Source organism: Amblyraja radiata, chromosome 7, assembly GCF_010909765.2.
Source record: "Amblyraja radiata isolate CabotCenter1 chromosome 7, sAmbRad1.1.pri, whole genome shotgun sequence".
NCBI lineage: Eukaryota > Metazoa > Chordata > Chondrichthyes > Rajiformes > Rajidae > Amblyraja > Amblyraja radiata.
In genome coordinates this window covers 80,121,044-80,146,121 of record NC_045962.1, presented here as the reverse complement: position 1 = coordinate 80,146,121, position 25,078 = coordinate 80,121,044, and the positions used below count along the sequence as shown (strand labels likewise).

Genomic DNA, 25,078 nt, shown 5'->3' with positions numbered 1-25,078 from the left:
CTGGCCGAAGGGCCTTTTTTACGAGTGTATCTCTAAACTGTAAACATACATTGATGGCACTGAAGTAGAGATGATCGAAAGCTTCAAGTCCTTGGGATTAAAGATAGCCAGCACTTTGTCCTGGACTAAGCGTTGGTCTGGAAAGACCATGCTTCTAAGCCATGGTGAGGTCTCCCGGGTATTTGCTCCTGTTTTTTTTTTTTTTTTTTTTTTTTTTTTTTTTTTTTAAATCAAAATATTTATTCAAATATTAAAATTGTATTTACAATACAATAAAACAAAACACCACCATAATGCAAGATCAACAATTATGCTAATCAACTGCTAAACAACTATATTACAATCCTTGTCAAGGATACATTCAACCTCCCTCGGTGCCCAGCGGTCGCGGAACTCCCTCAGGGTGCCCGTAGACAGGGCGTATTCCCTTTCCATCCGCACCCGGGCACGGACGTATCCCCGGAAAAGGGGCAGGCAGCTGGCTCGGGTAGAGCCCTCCACCGTCTGGCGCCGTGACTCGCGGATGGCCAGCTTGGCCGGGTCTTTGCTCCTGTTGGCAACTTCCTCTGTGGCTGACCAGCCAAATTCTCCAATGACAGTCTTTGCCGCAATGGGAACAGGTAACGCAGGTCGTCGGGGTTGTAGAAGCTCTTTTCTTGCCGCCGTAGGTTCCTGCCCAGATCCGCCCCCCCGAAGCCATCCTGGACAATCTCACGGCATGTGGAGCGATGCAGGTACAGCAGGCAGTGAAGAAAGCGAATGGCATGTTGGCCTTTATAACAAGAGGAGTCGAGTATAGGAGTATAGCAAAGAGCTCCTTCTGCAGTTGTACAGGGCCCTAGTGAGACCACACCTGGAGTAATGTGTGCAGTTTTGGTCCCCTAATTTGAGGAAGGACATTCTTGCTATTGAGGGAGTGCAGCGTAGGTTTACAAGGTTAATTCCCGGGATGGCGGGACTGTCATATACTGAGAGAATGGAGCAGCTGGGCTTGTACACTCTGGAGTTTAGAAGGATGAGAGGAAATCTCATTGAAACATATAAGATTGTTAAGGGTTGGGACACGCTAGAGGCAGGAAACATGTTCCCGATGTTGGGGGAGTCCAGAACCAGGGGCCACAGTTTAAGAATAAGGGGTAAGCCATTTAGAACGGAGACAAAGAAACACTTTTTCTCACCGAGAGTTGTGAATCTGTGGAATTCTCTGTCTCAGAGGGCGGTGGAGGCCAGTTCTCTGGATACATTCAAAAGAGAGCTAGATAGGGCTCTTAAGGATAGCGGAGTCAGGGGATATGGGGAGAAGGCAGGATCGGGCTACTGATTGTGGATGGTCAGCCATGACCACATTGAATGGTGGTGCTGGCTCGAAGGGCCGAATGGCCTACTCCTGCACCTATTGCCTATTGTCTATTGATCCCCTGCTGCAGATCAAAGTTGCCGATGTTGCCGCCACACGCCTTCGTATCCCGCTTGCAGGCCGTCCAATGCTGTCCAATGTGCCAAGAGCGCAGTTGCAAGCTGGCCGTACAAGATGTCCTTTGGCACGCAGCCATCCTACATTCGACGAACGTGGCCAAGCCATCGGAGGCGTCGCTGACTCAGCAGAGAGTACGTGCGGGGGATTCCAGCCCGTTCCAGGGTGCTGCTGATGTTGTAGGGGGGAATGTACTCCGGCCAGGAGATACTGAATGTCCGGTGAAGGCATCGCATGCTTACCCCTTATTCTTAAACTGTGGCCACTGGTTCTTGACTTCCACAACATCGGGAACATGTTTCCTGCCTCTAGCGTGTCCAAACCCTTAATAATCTTATGTATTTCAATAAGATCCTCTCTCTTTCTAACTACCAGAGTATACAAGCCCAGCCACTCCATTCTATCAACATATGACAGTCCTGCCATCCCAGGAACTGCTGGTTGAAATCGAAGGTAGACACAAAATCGAAGGTAGACACAAAATGCTGGAGTAACTCCGTGGGACAGGCGGCATCTCTGGGGAGATGGAATGGGTGACATTTCGGGTTGAGACCTTTCTTCAAACATATGAGAGGTGTTTAGATGGCGATCCTGGTGCATCTATGTACTCCATGTGTGTCTGCCGTACAGGAGGGTGCTGAAGACGCATGCCTGGTACACACGTATTGTGGTGTTTTCAGTGAGGAACTTGCCCCTCTTAGCCTCCGATGGCTGCTGTTCTCCCGACTTGCCTGGTGATTTCAATGTCCAGAGAGTGGTTGCTGGAGACTGTAGATCCGTGGTAGGTGAAATCCTCAACCACTTCGGTTGGACCCTTGAGCGGGTGTCAAGGGTTATGGGGAGAAGGCAGGATAATGGGATTGGGAGGCAGAGATCGGCCATGATTGAATGGTGGAGTAGACTCGATGGGCCGAATGGCCTAATTCTACTCCTATAACTCATGAACATGTGAATGTGCAGCGTGTGGTCATGGGTTTTAATGCATGGTGCGCGGTTAGTATCCTGTGCACTGCCGTTGGCTGTTTTCAGGCTGATTAAGAGTCCTAACTCTCTGCAAGTTGTCAACGAGCCTCTGCAGGCAGAGACCTGGGTTCGATCTTGACTCCGGGTGCTTGTCCGTACCGGGTTTGTACGTTCGCCCCGTGACCTGCGTGGGTTTTCTCCGAGATCTTCGGTTTCCTCCCACCCTCCAAAGATGTACAGGTTCGTCGGTTAAACGGTTTGGTATAAATGTACAACTGTCTCTAGCATGTGTATGATAGCTTCAGTGTGCGGGGATCGCTGGTCGGCGCTGACTCGTTGGGCTGAAGGGCCTGCTTCCACGCTGTATGTCTAAAACAGGGTGGCACGATGGCGCAGCGGGTAAAGCTGTTAGTGTTTGCAGGGTGATCGCAGATCGGCAAGGAAGGTTCTGTTTCCGCGCCGTATCTCTAAACTAAACTAAACTAAACTAAACTTCCCAATAATCTCAATGATGTTCTGACGCACATTTGTTTTTTCGCCCCATATATAATTAGACACACATTGTTGGGGGCTCAAGATGAAGGAGAGGACTCACGTACGTACAAACAATGCAATGCTTGCCAGTGTTATCAGAAATTTCTTCAGGTGGATCAGAACACCATGGATGAACAACACTGGAAATAAGGACATTAATAACTTCCTCTGCAAGATGACTGAAGCTTGTAACTTCAGAACCAGATGACAGGAACAGCATAATGACTTAGATGATGAATAAATGTGGCATCTTAATGGCCAGAGATGAATAAAACCATATGATATGCAACATTAAATGAAGTTGCAAATTGGGTATCAAATGAATGATTGAGATTATAAAGCAATGGTTAATGTCAAAGCACAATCAGCCACTTTGTATTCTAGTGGCTGCTTAAAGCAGAATTTGGTTTGTACAGATTAGCAGTAGGATTAACTCTGTGGATAACCAAGTGAAATATTGAAAGCTGGATTTCATTGCATTCAAAGATAATCATAAACAAAGTTAATTGGCTTGGTAAATGTAAAAATTGTCCCTAGTGGGTATAGGATAATGTTAATGTGCGGGGATCGCTGGTCGGCACGGACCTGGTGGGCCGAAAGGGCCTGTTTCCATGCTGTATCTCTAAACTAAACTCATCTAAATAATATCATAGAAAGATGGATACATGCTGGGACATAGAAAACATTGGAAGGATTTTCCCAGTCTTCGGACTTTACTTTTGACTTTATAGATGCAGCGTGGAAACATTCCCTTCGGCCCACCGAGTCCGCGCCGACCTGCGATCATCCCTTACACTATCTCTATCCCAGACACTGGGGACAATTTACAATTTTTACCGAAGCCAATTAACCCACAAACCTGTACGTTTTATGAATGTGGGAGGAAACCGGGGCATCTGGAGAAAGCCCACGCGGTCACTGGGAGAATGTACAAACTCCGTACAGGCAGCGCCCATGGTCGGGATCGAACCACGGGTCCTCTGGCACTGTAAGGCTGCAACTCAATTGGTGTGCCACCGTGCCACCCCAGGTGATTCTACCTCTGGGAGGTAGAGAGAGCTTTACTGAATCAGTACAGGGACATAACACTTTTAGTTATGTGTACGAGTGGTGAAGATGGAATAATCTTCGATCAGAGAACACTCAGAATGTGGCGGCTCCCAAGGGTCGGGCCATTCCACTATCGAACCCCTCGGCAAGGGAATGGACTAGTCCGGGGGGCAGCCTTTAGCTACAGGGATATCTAGAGCTACAGGGATATCAAGAATCTATCCATCTCTGCATTAAAATTATCCACTGACTTAGCCTCCACAGCTTTCTGCGGCAAAGAATTCCACAGATTCACCACCCTCTGACTAAAGAATTTTCTCTTCATCTTCTTAAAAGAACGTCCTTTAATTTTGAGGCTATGACCTATTGTCTTAGACTCTCCTACGAGTGGAAACATCCTCCTCGCATCCACTCTACCCAAGCCTTTCTCTATTCTGTGTAGAATCTCGGAGCAAACCAACGCAGGTCACGGGGAGAACGTGCAAACTCCGTACAGACAAGCACCCGTAGTCGGGATCGAACCCTGACCTCTGGCGCTGGAAGGCAGCAACTCTACCGCTGCGCCACCGTGCCACCCCGTTCTAAGTTCTAGGTTCCAATTACAAATAAACACAAATAAACAATAAACAATTGTTGCCATGCCTGATCTCAGGATAGGTTAACCAGGCTTGGACACTATTGCTTGGAGCACAGGAGCATGTGGTAATCTTATAGTTGTGTAAAAAATCACGAGAGGAATAGATCGGCTGGATGCACAGAGTCTCTTGCCCAGAAAGGAGGAAACAAGAACCAGAGGACATGGGTTTAAGGTGAGGGGGGGAAAGATATAATAGGAACCTGAAAAGTAGCTTCTTCACACAAAGGCTGGAGGGTGTATGGAACGAGCTGCCAGAGGAGGTAGTTGAGGCAGGGACTATCAGAACGTTTAAGAGACATTTGGACAGGTACGTGGATGGGACAGGTTTCGAGGGACATGGGCCAAACCCAGGCAGGTGGGACTAATGTAGATGGGACAGACTGGTCGGCGTGGGCAAGTTGGGCCGAAGGGCCTGTTTCCACGTTGTATCCCTCTATGACTATGAATTGCAGGGCTATGAAAACTGACCATAGGGAATAATTTATGGGATTCATTATGTCACCTGTTATGTTTATGTTTTGTCACAACAAAATTACAGCCATAGTGAGAAAAAGAAAGTTGGAAGACCATTAAAAAAAGGAACACAAAAGATGGTTTATTCCAAGTTCTTTTCATTGGATATCGTTATTACTGGTGAGGGATAGCCTAGTTTAGAGATACAGTGTGGAAACTGGCACGTCGGCCCACCGAGTCCGTGCCGACCAGCGATACCTGCACATTATTAACACGATCCCACACACACTAGCAACAATTTTTACCATTTTGCCCAAGCCAATTAACCTACAGACCTGTACGTCTTTGGAGTGTGGGAGGAAAGCAGAGCACCCGGGGAAAACCCACGCAGGTCACGGGGAGAATGCACAAACTCCGTACTGATAGCTCCCGTAGTCAGGATCGAACCCGGGTCTCTGGCACTTTAAGGCTGCGACTCTACCGCTGCGCCAACGTGCTGCCCTATTGCCGTGGTCAAACTGCACCAAAGAAAGATACAAAGTGCTGGAGTAACTCAGCGGGTCACGCAGCATCTCTGGTGAAAAGGAATAGGACTGCTCTCACCCCAACCACAGACTGTTTACCCTCCTACCATCCGGGAGGCGCTATAGGCCTCTCCGTTGCCGAACCAGCCGGTCCAGGAACAGCTTCTTCCCTGCGGCTGTTACATTACTCAACACTGTACCTCAGTGATTGCCAATCACCCCCCCCCCCCCCGGACACTCCTCCCACCAGGAAAAAAAAATACTATGACTGTATGCACGTAAATAGATTTATTTATTGCTCATATTCTATGTCGCTCTTCTAGGGAGATGCTAACTGCATTTTGTTGTCTCTGTAGTGTACACTGACAATGACAATAAAGTTGAGTCTGAATCTGAATAGGTGACGTTTCGGTTCGGGACCCTTCGTCAGACTGAACTACACTAGTTCATTTTCACTGGTTCATACTGCACTAGTCCATTTGCCTGCATTTGGCCCATAGCCCCCCTAAACGCTACCTTTCTGTCCAAATGTCTTTTAAGAGTTATAATTGTATCAGCTTCTCTAACTTCTTGGAGCAAAACTAAACGGAAGTGAATGAGGACCGAACCATCATGGGACACTTGTCCAGTTGCTGTTGCAGGCTGCTGAATTGCTGATAAAGTACTTGTTCCAGTTACATTGTAAACGTCAGAGCAAGCCACACGATGGGCTTGCAGCAGTAGTGACAGGTTCGAGTGTATTTTCGGTCATCTCATGTGTTTAGTCGAGTGGCAAGTTTTGTCATTGCTCGGTGCACAGGACAAGCAGGTTTACATAATTCTGCATTGAAATGGAGGGCCACGCAATGGGAACGTGAACAGGGAACAAACAGGACAAGGGCAAGTGGAACTGCTAATGTCGGGAAGGGAAAGAACAGTGACAAGAAAGAATTGAGTTGATCAGCATCTCTGGAGAAAAGGAATCGGTGACGTTTCGGGCTGAGACCCTTCTTCAATCTTCGAAACGTCTCCTATTCCTTTCTTCCTGAGATGCTGCCTGACTCACTGAGGTACTCCATCATTTAATGTCTATCTTTGGAGTGAACCAGCATCTGCAGTTCCTTCCTACAGAGTGTAAAATCTATTACATAATCTAACCCCCCCCCCACTGCCATCCCCTTCCCATCACCACCACATAGTCAAAGAGTCAGACAGGGTGGAAACAGGCCCTTCGGCTCAACTTACTCACACCTGCCAACAGGTCCCAGGTACACTAGTTCCACTAGCACGCCAATATTGGAAGTAAGAGGTTTAGTTTATTGTCACGTGTACAGAGGTACAGTGAAAAGCTTTGCTTACGTGTTTAATTTAGTTTAGTTAAGTTTAAGTCAAGCTAAGTCAAGTCACATTTATTTATATAGCACATTTAAAAAACAACTCTCGTTGGCCAAAGTGCTTTACATTTGTTATAAGAATAGCACAACAAAACAGACTACATACATATATACACGTAGCCCTCACTCAGAGGACGTCAGGTTTAGTTTAGAGATACAGCGCGGAAACAGGCCCTTCGACCCACCGGGTCCGCGCCGACCAGCAATCCCCGCACATTGACACTGTCCTACCCACACTAGGGACAATTTTTACATCTACTAAGCCAATTAACCTACAAACCTGTACGTTTTTGGAGTGTGGGAGGGAACCGAAGATCTCAGAGAAGACCCACGCAGGTCACGGGGAGAAGGTATAAACTGCGTAGTTGGGATCGAACCCTGGTCTCCGGCATTGCATTTGCTGTAAGGCAGCAACTCTACCGCTGCACCACCGTGCCGCCCTCAGTTATCAGAAAGACAAAACATGATTACAATCAAGCCATTTACAATGCACAGATACATGATAAGGGAATAACGTTTAGTGCAAGGTAAAGTCCGATCAAGGATAGTCCGAGGGTCACCAACGAGGTGGATAGTGGTTCAGCACTGCTCTCTGGTTGTGGTAGGATGGTTCAGTTGCCTGATAACAGCTGGGAAGAAACTGTCCCTGAATCTGGAGGTGTGCGTTTTCACACTTCTGTACCTTTTGCCCGATGGGAGAGGGGAGAAGAGGAAGTGACCGGGTTGAGACCAGGTTGGTTTTGCTGCTTGCCGAGGCAGCGTGAGGTATAAATGGAGCAAATGGAAGTTTGTAGATTTTCGCCCTAAACCTGTTGCAGGGAAACAGGCTAAAATATATGGCAAATTTGATTAATGGCCTTAATTATTTTCTGCGCTTTTCAATATAATTTTAATGATCCTTGTACTTGGATCCCTTAATTTTGTTTGGCTGTGATTGCAGGTTTTCATCATTCGGAACATTGTACCTTTACCTGTTCATGGTGCATGGTATTCCATTTGGCAAGATTGAAAGCATTGGCCCACAGCGTTGCTCGTTCATTTTCATATCACTAATAATACCTCTTTGTAACCTAACGCTTCCCAGTTCAATTGCCTACAATGCTGCTTATCTTTGTGCCCTCAAAAAAATCCAGTCATGCTGCTTACTCTCCCATTGTCCAAATCACATGAATTAACATACGATGAGCGTTTGACGGCACAGGGCCTCGCTGGAGTTTAGAAGGATGAGGGGGTACTCATTGAAAATTAGCGAACGGTGAACGGCCTGGATGTGGAGAGGATGTTTCCACTAGTGGGAGAGTCCAGGACCAGAGGACATAGCCTCAGAATTAAAGAATGTTTTTTTAGAAAGGAGAGGAGGAGGAATTTCTTTAGTCAGAGGCTGATGAATCTGTGGAATTCTTTGCCGCAAAAGGCTGTGGAGGCCGAGTCAGTGGATATTTTTGAGGCAGAGATAGATGGATTTGTGATTAGTATGGGTGTCAGGGGTTATGGGGAAAAGGCAGGAGAATGGGGATAGGAGGGAGTGATCGATCATCCATGATTGCATGACGGAGTAGACTTTAGGGGCTGAATGGCCTAATCCTGCTCCTATCACTTATGACCTTATAATTTAAAAACACAGTGAATATTTGTGACAATTCAAGTCATCGTAGGTTATTATTAATCACTTTCTGCCAGTTTTGAGTATTGGGTCATTATCCCCAATCTCTCTCTCCTGTAAGATTGCTAATTTCTAAACCATGTCAATAAAATCAATATATTGAACGTTATAACGCTTTCAAAGCTGCCAAGAACTAACATTTTCAACGTTAACAAATAGAAATCATTTAATACTGTGTCAAAGGTGATGAGGATCAAGGAAAATGTGGAATAGATCATTGTTAGCTGGAGAAAGATGAGAACGAGACATGCAAAGTAAAATTTAATCAGGAAGACTAAACTAGGAAGAGAGAGAGAGAGAGTGAGCTACTTGAAGTTAGAGAAGTCAATGTTCATACTGCTGGGGTGTAAGCTGCCCAAGCGAAATATGAGGTGCTGTTCCTCCAATTCCTCCAATTTGTGTTGGGCCTCACTCTGACAATGGAGAAGGCCCAGGACGGAAAGGTCAGTGTGGGAATGGGAGGGGGGGTTAAAGTGTTTAGCAAATGGGGGATCATGGAGGTCTAGGCGGATTGAGCGGAAGTGTTCAACGAAACGATCACCGAGCCTGCGCTTGGTCGTTTTAATACTGTAGTGTATCAGACCTGGCCTACAATCCAAACTGTTACTTAATAGCCCCACTTAAGCCTGCAAAGCCGGCAATGTTTAAGATTTATTTCTACAAGTCCACCACCGATTCTCCAGCAACTGGTGGTCCGGTACCACCTTTAATCTGGACAAAAATGACAATGACAACCCCCCCCAGAAGTTTCCCCCCCCCCCCCCCCCCCCCAAACATGGTAGCGCTTAGGCTGGGTGAGGTGGCTGATATCAACCTCATTGGGACTTACGTGCCGATCGTCGGGTCAAATTTTCTCCCTGCGGCCGGGGCTCTGGAACTCAGACCCGGCCGGAATCGGCAGATCCTTTCCCATAGCCGACGTCCACGGCTATCAGTTTCTGTTTAGTTTAGTTTATTCTCACGTGTACCGAGGCACATTGAAATAACATTGCCGCCCCCAAAGTCGTGACCTCCGTTTAGTTCAGCTTATTTAGTTTAGAGATACAGCGCGGAAACAGGCCCTTCGGCCCACCGAGTCCGCACCGACCAGCGATCGCCCGCACGTTAACGCTGTCCTACACACACTAGGGACAATTTTACATTTTACATTTAACATTTATACCAAGCCAATTAACCTACAAACCCGTACATAGAAACATAGAAAATAGGTGCTGGTGCAGGAGCAGGCCATTCGGCCCTTCGAGCCAGAACCGCCATTCAATATGCCCATGGCTGATCGTCCAAAACCAATACCCCAATGTCAACGTTCAAAACAAAAATCTTACCCTTGTTTAGTTTCCATCAAACAAATTTACAATTCTGAGAGAGCTTTGCCAGTTAAAGCTAACATGAGAACCAATTGATATTTGTCCACATTTACACTGCGGACCGCTCTGGAACATGCAGCGCACTAATGTGATCTTACATCAAAGTCCCGATAATTTTAAGGTCGCCAGTACAAAAATGTCAGGTCCCCATTTGTTAAACCCAACTCTGCCGAGAGTTACAGCAATCAATTAATTAATGAACATTCAGTGCCTGAGGAAGTGGTACCACTGATGTGCTGAACGAGCAGTAAATGAGTAGCATTAATACTGTAATGAAAATGTATAGCCTTCACACAGCTCATGGTTTATTACAGATTTAACTGCACTTTGAAGTCGCATAATACCCGGATGCCTCTGATTCAATTAACATAGAAATTAGTTTTGTGCGGAATCCGCTAAGTGTTAGCTGCATTATCAAATTTTCTTCACGCTTTTGACCATGGCAGCATCAGAAATAATGAGAAGACATGATCAACTTAATAAAAATTGCAGTGGTTAATGTGGCAATCTTACGGAAATAACTCATTACATTTATAAGTGTCAGCGTGTGGAAAGGAAACAAATATTGTTGTACAAATGAGGAGACTGAATGGTGGCTGAATATAATAACTTGGAGGGATAAAGAGTGAAGGGCCTGTCCCACTTAGGTGATTTTTTTCGGTGACTGTCACAGTCATAGCAGGTTGCCGAAAGAGCGGAGAGTGGACCCCCCCCCCACGACAATGTCTACGACAAGCTACGAGAACCTACCACCGAGTCGACGTGAAGCTACGGCAAGCTACCGACAACCGGCGACCCATTAGGACATCCACCTACGACCACATGTGCGACAACCTGTGACCACATAGGCGACAACCTATGACAAGCAAAATCAACCTACGTCCACAAGCTATGACAAGCAACGATCCTGTCGGCGACAACTGAAGACAATTCAGTCGCCGGTTCCTGTCGCCGGTTGACGTAGGTAGTCGCCAATGGAATTCACCGAAGTCAGCACCCGGCGTCAACCTACGTCACCTGGCGACAACCTACAACAGCACCTACCACGGAGAAGACAAGCTACGTCAAGCCCACAGTCGCCGAAAGGTTTTGAACATTTCAAAATCCAGCTGCGACCAGGAAAACGTTACGACTCTTTAGGTGACTTGAGGAGACTATTCACGACCATACAGGCGTCACCCCGCGACCATGTGAAAACAGTCTAGTCGCCTGTAGTCGCCGATAATCTCGCCTAAGTGGGACAGGGGTTTAAGGAAATTCTTCCGTCGCAGTGGGCACATTGTAGGAACGATGGTTTTAGAGTGAAAAAGACACAAAACGCAAAAATGGTTCACTGTACCTCCGTGCACGTGACAATAAACTAAACTGAACCAACTCAGCGGGTCAGGCAGCATCTCTGGAGACCATTTTGGGTCGGGATCCTTCTTCATTGTCAGTATTTTAGTTTAGTTTGGTTCAGAGATACAGCGCGGAAACAGGCCCTTCGGCCCACCGGGTCCGCGCCGACCAGCGATCCCCGCACATTAACACGATCCTACGATTAACACGAGAGTATATCGAACACTTTACTTGTAACAGCAACACAGGCACATATGTCATAGCGTGAGATCATTCGGCCCATCAAGTTTGTGCTAGCCCTCAGAGCAATCCTATCATTCCTTTGTCCCATTATTTCCTTACTAATTCTCACACATGCCCACTAATATCTGAAGAAGGGTCCTGGCCCAAAATGTTATCGTTTTAGTTTAGTTTAGAGCCACAGCATCCCAGTCCCTTTGGCCCTTACTCCATTTCTAAGCTACACGCTAGGAGCAATTTACAGAAGCCAATTAACCTAGAAACCTCACGTCATTGGAATGTGGGAGGGAACCAGAGCATGCAGAGGAAACCCACGCGATCACAGGTAGAATGTATAAACTCCCTATAGGTAACACCCTTAGTCAGGATTGAACCCGGGTCTCTGGCACTGTGAGGCAGCAAATCTACCACTGCTGCCCCTCAAGCGACATCCCTCCACGTTCTCCTCCCTCTTTCTTGTGCCCCCAATTTCTTTCCCCCGATATCACTCCCTCCGTTTTTACATTCCACTCTCCTTCTCTCCTTACCTGTCCTCCTTTTGCTCCTTTTCATCTCTGGTCACAGCATAAGAATAAGGGGTCGGCCATTTAGGACTGAGACGAGGAAAGACATTTTCACCCAGGGAGTTGTGAATCTGTGGAATTCTCTGCCACAGAAGGCGGTGGAGGCCAAATTCACTGGATGTTTTCAAGCAAGAGCTGAATTTAGCTCTTAGGGCTAACGGAATCAAGGGATATGGGGAGAAAGCAGGAACGGGGTACTGAGTTTGGATGATCAGCCAAGATCATATTGAATGGTGGTGTTGGCTCGAAGGGGCGACTGGCCTACTCCTGCACCTATTTTCTATGTTTCTATGGTCTTTGTCCACCTATTTGCCAATCACTGCCTCTCTGCCCCTTCACGTGTATCCACCTATCACTTGCCAGACTTTGTCCTGCCCCCCCCCCCCGACCTTACCACCACTTTTCCAGCATTCTCCCCCCCCCCCCCCATTACAGTCAGTCTGAAGAAAGGTCCCAACCTGAAACGTCACCTATTCATATTCTCCACGGATGCTCCCTGACCCGCTGAGGTACTCCAGCACTTTGGGTCTTGCTCAATGCAGTTTTGTGCTTCTCTCTTTGATCAAAGTGCTACTGGATACATCCACGGGTTTTGATCTGCACTTAGAGTCCATCAAATGGACGGGCAGCTTCATTTTCCATTTGTGGCAAAATCCCATCGAAAGCATTTTGTACTGGCGCAAGGGCACCCGTGTGTTAAAACGCTGAAGCTGCAAACTTAAAGGGGTTTGAGCCGAAAGAGACCAATTTTGATCAACAGCAGAACAAATATAAAGGTGTGCACACCTAATGGCTTTCAGCAAGAGTATTTCTGAGCCAAACTATGATCCAATACCGCGTTGAAATACTGCCGGTGGAAAGAAAACAATGCATTTCTCAACGCAATTTGCCCTTGAGGAATGAAGATTTATGGTTAAAAATGAAATTTGACATTGTTCATTCTGGAATAACTGTGTGACATGTTTACAACCATCAAGGCTTGTAATCGCTTTTTAAAATTGCATTCATCACAATTTTTCAGATTAATTACCGTCTTTTGAGCGCTCCGCGTGCCAAACAGAAGATCCAAATCTGCTTTCTGCATCTGTTAAAATAGCTCAAATCTTTGCCAAAGAGTGTGGTGACACATTGCGAGCCAATTGCTAGCTGACGTATTTCATCCGCAGAGGCAATTCTCGACTTTTACACAAAATATCGCACCGACACATTAAGCAATGCCCAAAAGCCAAGTCTCTGTATGCCTGACTGCTGAATGTGGCCCTTGCACTGATAAAGGAACACAATTATCTCCAAATGCAAATGCTGTTGTTAAAATAATTAGATCTGGATATCTGCCATTTCGGTTTTGTTTCCTGCACAATTGTACATATTTCAAGGGAATATCTGAAAAGCCTGCCAAAATGATCCCTCCAGTCCATGCAATCTATTTCAGATTGATCATCAACTATGCTTCTCGGGGTCAAGGAAAGGGCGTTCACGTCGCGACCCTGTTTCCACCAATCTTTCCACCACCACGCACAAGAAGCACAAGAAGCGACAAGGCATTCAGCGTTGTACGCAGATGCCGAGAAATGTGTTCAGCTCTGGCTGGGCAACTTCTAATCTTGTGCGTGGACTCGATAAGAAGAACTATGCTTCTCAACCCCAAAGCATTGTTGCCAAATAAACTCATTTCAGTGTTCAAAAGGGAACTGCAGATGCTGGAATATCGAAGGTACACAAAATTGCTGGGGAAACATAGTGAGCAACAGCGGAAATTGGAGGAACAGCACCTCATATTCCATCTGGGGACCTTGCGTCCTTATGGCATTAACATTGAATTCTCCCAATTTGGCTAGCCCTTGCTGTCTCCTCCCCTTCCTTAACCCTCTAGCTGTCTCCTCCCACCCTCCCATCCGCCCGCCCTCGGGCTCCTCCTCCTCCTCCCCTTTTCCTTCTTTCTTTCCCCCCCCCCACCCCCCATCAGTCTGAAGAAGGGTTTCGGCCCGAAACGTCGCCTATTTCCTTCGCTCCATAGATGCTGCTGCACCCGCTGAGTTTCCCCAGCAATTTTGTGTAAACTCATTTCAGTGCTTAGATACAAAATGCTGGAGTGACTCAGCGGGACAGGCAGCGTCCCTGGAGAGAAAGAATGGGGTCAGACCAGACCAGAAATGAAAGAAAAGTTTCGGGTCGAGACCCTTCTTCAGACTGAGAGTTAGGGGAGAGGGTGACACAGAGATACGGAGGGTTAAGGTGTGAAAACGATAGATCATCTTTGAGAAAACAACAGAATTCTCGCAGAAGGGTCTGAAGAAGGGTCTCGACCTGAAACGTCACCCATTCCTTCCCTCCAGAGATATTGCCTGTCCAGCTGAGTTACTCCAGCAGTTTGTGTCATCATCGGTGTAAACCAGCATCTGCAGTTGCTACTTCCTACTCATTTTAGTGCATCCTGATTTGGAATATAATTTGCAGATGTACGTTAGAATAGAGCTTTACAAATGCAATCTAGGTTTGCTTCCCCGGGTGAGAAGAGAATTCGCCATCCACTGCCAAATATTTGTTATGCCACAAAACGTCATATGCTGAGAGAATAGAGCGGCTGGTCTTGTATACTCTGGAGTTTAGAAGGCTGAGAGGGGATCTTATTGAAACATATAAGATTATTAAGGGTTTGGACACGCTAGAGGCAGGAAACATGTTCCTGATGTTGGGGGAGTCCAGAACCAGAGGCCACAGTTTAAGAATAAGGGGCAAGCCATTTAGAACGAAATGAGGAAACACATTTTCACACAGAGAGTTGTGAGTCTGTGGAATTCTTTGCCTCAGAGGGCAGTGGAGGCCGGTTCTCTGGAAACTCTCAAGAGAGAGCTAGATAGGGCTCTTGAAGATAGCAGAGTCAGGGGATATGGGGAGAAGGCAGGAATGAGGTACTGGTTGTGGATGATCAGCCATGATCACATTAAATGGCGGTGCTGGCTCGAAGGGTTGAATGGCCTCCTCCTGCATCTATTTTCTATGGTTCTATGTTTCTATCTTATGGGGAGAAGGCAGGAGAATGGGGTTGAGTGGGAAAGATAGATCAGCCATGTTTGAATGATGGGGTAGACTTGATGGGCCGAATGGCTTAATTCTGCTCCTAGAACCTATGAACTATTGATTTCCCTCCCTCCACATGGTCATATTCCCCTTAATACGCTCTGTACATATCTTTGTCTTGAGTCTCTTGTGCATTATTTTATCAAATACTATCAAGGACTAGTTACATCCTTTGAATTTCACTTAAACATCTTATCTCCTTTTGCTTCAGAGAACCCTGTAATGAACCTGCAAGACAATCTGTTACAACAACAGGAATGCAATACACACTCTACATGGTTCATTGGTGTCAAGTGCTTTTATAAGTGGACTGAGTGCCTTATTTTTTCCAGCAATTGAATTCTGCTACACTGCATTCAGTTGTAGATTAGCAATGACCAGGGATCGAGCTGCACTCAAAACGACACAACGTGCTGGAGTAACTCAATGGGTCACAGAGTCATAGAGTGATACCATGTGGAAACAGGCCCTTCAGCCCAACTTGCCCACACCGGCCAACAATGTCCCAGCTACACCAGTCCCACCTGCCTGCATTTGGTCCATATCCCTCCAAACTTGCCCAATCCATGTATCCGTCTTACTGTTTCTTAAACATTGGGATAGTCCCAGCCTCAACTACCTCCTCTGGCAGACAAAATTCCTGGAGAAACTCAGTGGGTACGGCAGCATCTATGGAGCGAAGGAAATACGCACCGTTTTGGGCCGAAACCCGTCTTCAGACTGAAGAAGGGTTTCGGCCCGAAACGTTGCCTATCTCCTTCGCTCCATAGATGCTGCCGTACCCGCTGAGTTTCTCCAATAATTTTCTCTACCTTTGATTTTCCAGCATCTGCAGATCCTTCTTGAACATTTTACCTCCTCTGGCAGCTTGTTCGATGCCACCCTTTTTGTGAAAAAGTTAACTCTCAGATTCCTATTAAATCTTTTCCCCTTCATCTTGAACCTATGTCCTCTGGTCCTCGATTCCCCTACTCTGGGTAAAAGACTCAGTGCATCTATCCGATCTATTCCTCTCATGATTTTGTCCACCTTTATAAGATCACTCTCATCCTCCTGTGCTCCAAGGAATAGAGACCCAGCCTACTCAACCTCTCCCTATAGCACACGCTCGCTAGTCCAAGCAACATCCTCGTAAATCTTCTCTGAACCGTTTCAAGCTTGACAATATATTTTTTATAACATAGTGCCCAGGCAGCATCTTTGGAGAAGATGCAGAGGTGACTTTTTGGGTCGAGACCCTTCTTCGCTATGATTCTAGGGGGGAGAAGGAAGTTGGAAAAGGGGGAGGCAGGTATGGGCAGCACGGTGGCTAGTGTTACAGAGACCGGGACCCTGGTTCCATCCTGACTACGGGTGCTTGTCTGTAAGGAGTTTGTACGTTCTCCCCGTGACATTGAGTGGCTTTTCTCCGCGATCTTCGGTTTTCTTCCACACTCCAAACGTACAAACTCCGTACAGGCAACAGCGGAAGTCGGGATCAAACCCGGGTCTCTGGCGCTGTGAGGTTGCAAATCTACCGCTGCGCCACCGTGCTGCCCTATTAACCATTTGAAGTTTCCATTAACCAAATTAACTCCCATTCCCCCACAGACCTTATCGCAGAGGACAGGCACAAAATGTAATGATATCATAATATATATTTTTTACGGATCTCGTTCTGTTCTTGAAGTGGGTGCTCCTACCTACAAAGAGCTGGCTGTTGAGCTGCAAGTGGATGTGGCCTTCGGGCGGCGCCTCTCGTGCCTTCCGCGGAAGGTGGTCCACTCGTAGCGACGCCGCCTTGATGTTCCGCTCGGCATGAACGTAATGCCACTGGTTGTCGTTGAGCTGCGTTGGCGATCTCACGGCCACCATGAAAGGCCCGTTGCCCACGTTGAAGGAGAAGAGAACCTCCACTGGGGCTGCAAGAAGCACATGTGACAATAGGGAGTGAGCTGGCGTGGTCAACATAGGGTGAGCGTTTGTCAGCTGGCTGGAGCTCAGAGGAATGAGGAGGGTGACCTCATTTGAAACTTACCGAATAGTGAAAAGGCCTGGATAGAGTGGATGTGCAGAGGATGTTTCCACTAGTGGGAGAGTCGAGGACCAGAGGTCACAGCCTCAGAATTAAAGGACGTTCCTTTAAGAAGGAGATGAGGAGGAATTTCTTTAGTCAAATGGTGGTGAATGTGTGGGATTCTTTGCCACCGAAGGCTGTGGAGGCCAAGGCAATGGATATTATTAAGGCAGATAGATAGATATAGACACTTGATTAATACGGGTGTCAGGGGTTATGGGGAGAAGGCAGGAGAATGGGGTTATAGGAGGGTGAGATAGATCAGACATGATTGAATGGTGGAGAAGAGTTGATGGGCCGAATGTCTGCTCATCACTTATAACCTTATGAGTGTCACATAGTTGCAGAGTGATGCTATTCACAAAAGGTTTCAGTTTAGTTCATCATCTCGGGTACCGAGGTACAGTGAAAAGCTTTTGTTGCAAGCTAACCAGCCAGCGGAAAGACAACACACGATTCCAATCGAGCCATTCGCGGTCTACAGATACACGATAAAGGTAATAACGGGAATAGCGTTTAGTGCAAGATAAAACCAGTAAAGTCGGATTAAAGATAGTCCGGGGGTCTCCAATGAGGTAGATAGTAGTAGTTTAGGACTGCTCTCTAGTTGGTGATAGGATGGTTGAGTTGCGTGACAACAGCTGGGAAGAAACTGCAACATCATGCCCTCTAATATTCTGCACGTGATGGTGATAGGCAATGGGAATAGTGTGCGATTTATAACTTTCCCACACACAGATATCATAGTCAGGCCTATCAAAAAGATTCACTCAGCTTCAGATAATTGTCACAGTTTGGGTTAACAAACATGCTCAGCTCCTTAAAGTCTTACGCCCCTGTCCCACTTTGGAAACCTGAACGAAAACCTCTGGAGACTTTGCACCCCACCCAAGGTTTCCGTGCAGTTCCCGGAGGTTGCAGGTGGTTGCCGGAGGTTGCAGGTAGTGGAAGCAGGTAGGGAGACGGACAAAGTGGGACAGGGGCATTAGAGTCATACAGCATGGAACCAGTCCCTTCGGCCGGTCTTGCCGTCACCAGCCAACTAGTTCCATCTATACTAGTCCCACCTGCCTGGCTTTGGCCCATATCCCTCTAAACCTGTCATGTCCATGCACCTGTCTAAAGGTTCCTTCAATGTTGCGATAGACCCGGCATCAACTACCTCCTCCGGCAGATCGTTCCATACACCTGCCACCATTTGTGTGATCACCTTTCTCAAGCAGAAAGCTAGAAGCAAGCTGGAAGTGAAGATAGATTGTCAAGTATCTGGCATGCAGGAAATATTTTGTTCAAGGTATTAACTCGACAAAAGGAGGTAAATTCAAGTTCAAGTTCAAGTTCAAGTGAGTTTATTGTCATGTGTCCCTGTATAGGGTCATTAAATGTCTCAAATGTCATTAGAAACGGGAATAGTGCCGGAGGATTGGCGTGCTGCGCATGTTGTTCCATTGTTTAAAAAGGGGTCTAAGAGTAAACCTAGCAATTATAGACCTGTTAGTTTGACGTCAGTGGTGGGCAAATTAATGGAAAGAATACTTAGAGATAATATATATAAGCATCTGGATAAACAGGGTCTGATTAGGAACAGTCAACATGGATTTGTGCCTGGAAGGTCATGTTTAACTAATCTTCTTGAATTTTTTGAAGATGTTACTCGGGAAATTGATGAGGGTAAAGCAGTGGATGTTGTGTATATGGACTTCAGTAAGGCCTTTGACAAGGTTCCTCATGGAAGGTTGGTTAAGAAGGTTCAAAGGTTGGGTATTAATGGTGGAGTAGCAAGATGGATTCAACAGTGGCTGAATGGGAGATGCCAGAGAGTAATGGTGGATGGTTGTTTGTCAGGTTGGAGGCCAGTGACGAGTGGGGTGCCACAGGGATCTGTGTTGGGTCCACTGTTGTTTGTCATGTACATCAATGATCTGGACGATGGTGTGGTAAATTGGCTTAGTAAGTATGCAGATGATACTAAGATAGGTGGGGTTGCGGGTAATGAAGAAGAGTTTCAAAGTCTACAGAGAGATTTATGCCAGTTGGAAGAGTGGGCTGAAAGATGGCAGATGGAGTTTAATGCTGATAAGTGTGAGGTGCTACATCTTGGCAGGACAAATCAAAATAGGACGTACATGGTAAATGGTAGGGAATTGAGGAATGCAGTTGAACAGAGGGATCTGGGAATAACTGTGCACAGTTCCCTGAAAGTGGAATCTCATGTAGATAGGGTGGTAAAGAAAGCTTTTGGTGTGCTGGCCTTTATAAATCAGAGCATTGAGTATAGAAGTTGGGATGTAATGTTAAAATTGTACAAGGCATTGGTGAGGCCAATTCTGGAGTATGGTGTACAATTTTGGTCGCCTAATTATAGGAAGGATGTCAACAAAATAGAGAGAGTACAGAGGAGATTTACTAGAATGTTGCCTGGGTTTCAGCAACTAAGTTACAGAGAAAGGTTGAACAAGTTAGGGCTTTATTCTTTGGAGCGCAGAAGGTTAAGGGGGGACTTGATAGAGGTTTTTAAAATGATGAGAGGGATAGACAGAGTTGACGTGGAAAAGCTTTTCCCACTGAGAGTAGGGAAGATTCAAACAAGGGGACATGACTTGAGAATTAAGGGACTGAAGTTTAGGGGTAACATGAGGGGGAACTTCTTTACTCAGAGAGTGGTAGCTGTGTGGAATGAGCTTCCAGTGAAGGTGGTGGAGGCAGGTTCGGTTTTATCATTTAAAAATAAATTGGATAGTTATATGGATGGGAAAGGAATGGAGGGTTATGGTCTGAGCGCAGGTATATGGGACTAGGGGAGATTATGTGTTCGGCACGGACTAGAAGGGTCGAGATGGCCTGTTTCCGTGCTGTAATTGTTATATGGTTATATTTGTTATATGGTTATAGGACAATGAAATTCTTGCTTTGCTTAAGCACACAGAAAATAGTAGGCATTTACTACAAAACAGATAAATGTGTCCATATACCATGATATAAATATATACACACATGAATAAATAAACTGGTAAAGTGCAAATAACAGAAAGTGGTTATTAATAATCAGAGTTTTGTCCGAGCCAGGTTTAATAGCCTGATGGCTGTGGGGAAGTAGCTATTCCTGAACCTGGTTGTTGCAGTCTTCAGGCTCCTGTACCTTCTACCTGAAGGTAGCAGGGAGATGAGTGTGTGGCCAGGATGGTGTGGGTCTTTGATGATACTGCCAGCCTTTTTGAGGCAGCGACTACGATAAATCCCCTCGATGGAAGGAAGGTCAGAGCCGATGATGGACTGGGCAGTGTTTACTACTTTTTGTAGTCTTTTCCTCTCCAGGGCGCTCAAATTGCCGAACCAAGCCACGATGCAACCGGTCAGTATGCTCTCGACTGCACCTGTAGAAGTTAGAGAGAGTCTCCCTTGACAATCCGACTCTCCATAATCTTCTCAGGAAGTAGAGGCGCTGATGAGCTTTTTGATAATTGCGTTAGTGTTCTCGGACCAGGAAAGATCTTCAGAGATGTGCACGCCCAGGAATTTGAAGTTCTTGACCCTTTCAACCATCGACCCGCTGATATAAATGGGGCTGTGGGTCCCCCTCCTACTCCTTCCAAAGTCCACAATCAGTTCCTTGGTTTTGCTGGTGTTGAGGGCCAGGTTATTGCGCTGGCACCATATGGACAGTTGCTCGATCTCTCTTCTGTATTCTGACTCATCCCCATCAGTGATACGCCCCACAATAGTGGTGTCGTCAGCGAACTTGATGATGGAGTTCGCACTGTGGTTCGCTACGCAGTCATGGGTATAGAGTGAGTACAGCAGGGGGCTGAGCACGCAGCCTTGAGGTGCTCCCGTGCTGATTGTTATCGAGGCTGACACATTTCCACCAATACGAACAGACTGTGGTCTGTGGATGAGGAAGTCGAGGATCCAGTTGCAGAGGGATGCGCAGAGACCCAGTTCTGCGAGTTTGGTAACCAGTTTGGAGGGGATGATTGTGTTAAATGCCGAGCTGTAATCAATGAATAACAGCCTGACATATGAGTTTTTGTTGTCCAAGTGGTCCAGTGCGGAGTGGAGGGCCAGCGAGATCGCATCCACCGTTGATCTGTTGTGGCGGTACGCGAACTGCAGTGGGTCCAGGTTTTTGTCGAGGTAGGAGTTGATTTGCTCCATGATCAACCTCTCAAAGCACTTCATCACCACCGGCGTTAGTGCCACTGGTCGATAGATAAGGGCCAGTTATTCATGTTTAGTACCACAGAGAAACACTCAGCAGAGGCGGTCACGGTGGCACAGCGGTAGAGTTGCTGCCTTACAGCGACTGCAGCGCCGGAGTTCCGGGTTCGATCCTGACTACGGGTGCTGTCTGTACAGAGTTTTCCCGTGGCCTGCGTGGGTTTTCTCCGAGATCTTCGGTTTCCTCCCACACATCCAAAGGTGTACAAATTTGTAAGTTAATTGGCTTTGTAAATGTAAAAATTGGCCCTTGTGGGTGTAGGATCGTGTTAATGTGCGGGGATCGCTGGTCAGCGCGGACCCGGTGGGCCTGTTTCCGCGTTATATCTCAAAACTAAACTAAACTATAATTAGAAATACTTTCACTTGATAACCTAATAGAATGCAGAATACACTGTCACACAAAGTTAATGAAACCTAGCTCGTCTTAACATTTAAGAAAGTATTCCATGAACACTGGGTAAAAGATTGTAGGCCACGGGGGAAAACAATAGTACATAAACAGAGATCTGTCAGAAACTCTTTACCCACTATGGGAGTATCTTTACCATGTGGACTGTAATAATTCAAGAAGGCAGCACGGTGGTGCAGCGGTCGAGTTGCTGCCTTACAGCGGCAGAGACCCGGGTTCGATCCTGACTACAGGTACTTGTCTGTATGGAGTTTGTGCATTCTCCAAGTGGCCGGCATGATTTCATCGGTTTCCTCCCACACTCCAAAGATGTACAGGTTTGGAGGTTAATTGGTTTGGTATCAATGTAAACATTGTCCCTAGTGTGTGTAGGATAGTGTTAGTTGTGCAGGGATCGCTGGTTGGTGCGGACTCGGTGGGCCGAAGGGCCTGTTTCCATGCTGTATTTCCAAACTAAATTGAACTAAAGCCAGTTCACCACTATCTTCTCAAGGCCAATTGAAGATGGTAAACAAATAAATGCTGACCTTGCTATTTATTCCCAAATCCCATGAATGAATAAAAAATATAAGGAGGTTTTGGGTCATAGAAACAGGCCCTTTGTGGTAGTTTCTGCCTCAACCACTTCCTCCGGCAACTCGTTCCCACATACCCACCACCCTTGGTGTAAAAATGTTACCCCTCAGCTTGCTTCCTCCCAAACCTCAAAGCTACGTCCTCTGGTTCTCGATTCCTTTCTGTTGTTCTATGTTCCAAACGATCAATTGATTGACTAAGACTGTAGTTGTTTCCAATGAAAGGGGTTCACTGACTAAAGTGTAAAGGCCAAAGATAGACACAAAATGCTGGAAAAATTCAACGGGACAGGCAGCATCTCTGGGGAGAAGGAATGGGTGACGTTTCGAGTCGGGACCTTTCTTCCGACCTTTTTGTAAACATGAGGGAGTGGAGGAGGGGGGGCTGGAAAACAGAAGTCATTGAAGAGACGAAGGGTACATGAGGTGTCTTGGACTTAGATCGGGAATGATTGGACCTGGGGGTATAGGATGGAGTCGAGGTACGTGGCAATGAATTCAGTGGGACAGGAGCAGGCAGAAACAATGGCAGTTGTGTTTATGGATTTTGTGGAGAAGATAAAACTGGGCCATGCGCGACTGGGGCACAATAAGATCGGAGGCTGTGGAGGGCAAACAGCCGGAGGTGATAAAATCAGAAATGGTTTGTGAGATTATGGCCTGGTGCTCATCTGTGGGGTTATGGTCCGAGTGTAAGTCGGAGGAGTTGTCCGAGAACTAGCTCGCAAAATTTAAAGAGCAGTTCAGTGTCAAAAGGTGTTAAAACGCTCTTTAGATTCTGTTGTTGAGATGCGTTTTGAGAATGTACAAACTCCGTACAGACAGCACTCGTAGTCAGGATCAGGGTCTCCGGCATTGCAAGCGCTGTAAAGGCCCTGTCCCACTTTCCCGAGTTACTCACGAACTCTCCCGAGTTTTCCCCTTGATTCGAACTCGGAGAATTACGATAATAGCCGTTCGTAGGTACTCGGGGCTATTTATTTTACTCGTGGACATTTTTCAACATGTTGAAAAAACGTCCCGACTTACCTGATGCCCCGAGTTCCTACGGCTGCCATTACGAGCCGCTACAAAACATCTACAGACTCCTACGGGCTCCCACGAGTTCGCTACCGACATTACCCGACATTCCCTGAGGCTCCATAAGTCAGGAGGCATCTTTAGTTTCAGTTAGTTTCTGTCAGTATTTAAATAGTTTACATGGGCTGTGAATAAAATACGAGGATAATATTGAAACTGTGCCAGCACCATCCTATTACAAGGTTACTCTAACCTGATCATTTATCTCTTAAAGCAGTCTTCTCTGACAGTGAATGTGGCCATTATTGTTATAAAAACAAACAACACAATCATCACAAAAGATGTCACTTATGGGTAGATTTTCTAAACCTCAGTGGTTTCAAAGTAACAAAAGAATCTAATCAAACCTATCTTTAAGTGGGGTTTCAAAGGAAGTGTCATTATGGAATGAGAACATGTATTTATCTAATAAAATGCTCCAGCATTTCTCTAATTTTGAATGCATCTTGTTGTTATTTCATGTGCAGGGGGACGTGTGTGGGAAGGAATTGCAGATGCTGGTTTGTATGTGCTTTCAACATTGTTTTAACTTTCCTATATGCTGTCACGCTGGTGCAGCGGTAGAGTTGCTGCCTTACAGCGCCAGAAACCCGGGTTCGATCCTGACTACGGGTACTGTCTGTGTGGAGTTTGTACGTTCTCCCTGTTTCCTGCCTGGGTTTTCACCGGGGGCTCCGGCTTCCTCCCCCACTCCAAAGACATACAGGTTTGTAAGTTAATTGGCCTGGTAAAAATTGTAAAATTGTCCCTTGTGTATGCAGGATCGTGCTAGTGTGCGGGGATCGCTGGTTGGCGCGGGCTCGGTGGGCCGAAGGGCCTGTTCCAGCGCTGTATCTCTAAACTAATCTAAACTAAACATCACACACAGCTCAGAAGTAGTTGGACAGGTTCAAAATCACATGGAATGTAATAAAACGTAATAATTATAAAAGGCAATGTGCTGGGGTAACAGTAGGTCAGGCAACAGCTCTGGAGAACAGGTGTAGGAAGGAACTGCAGATGCTGGTTTAAACCGAAGATAGACACAAAGAGCAGGAGTAACTCAGCGGGACAGGCAGCATCTCTGGAGAGAAGGAATGGGTGATGTTTCGGGTCGAGACCCTTCTTCAGACCTTTTTCAGGCATGTTCTGGAGAACATGTTTCGGTTCAGGTGTAATGGGAGGGGAGGTTGGCAGATGCTTGGACAAAGGCCAGAGATGAAATGACAAAGTGAGAGATAAGGAGATGAGGTGTTTAAGAAGGAATTGCAGATGCTGGTAAAATCGAAGGTGGACAAAAATGCTGGAGAAACTCAGCGGGTGAGGCAGCACCTATGGAGAGATGGAAATAGGCAAAGTTTTGGGTCGAGACCCTTCTTCAGACTGGGGATGAGGATAGAAGAGGCATGAATTGTGAAGCTAGATGATGGAAGGTGAGTTGAAAAGGATGAGGAGATGGAAGAGGGGTAGGTCTATGGAGAAATGGTTGTGAATCCAG

General features: G+C 46.5%; 1 protein-coding gene across 1 annotated transcript in view; it reads right to left on the bottom strand.

Moving 5' to 3' along the window:
• LOC116975561 (contactin-associated protein-like 5) overlaps window positions 1–25,078 on the bottom strand; it is a 1,077,365-nt gene that overhangs the window by 192,032 nt on the left and 860,255 nt on the right. Inside the window, exon 17 of the mRNA XM_033024848.1 lies at window positions 16,943–17,161. Within this exon, the coding sequence (XP_032880739.1) occupies window positions 16,943–17,161 (219 nt within the window). The remainder of the gene's footprint in view (window positions 1–16,942; window positions 17,162–25,078) is intronic.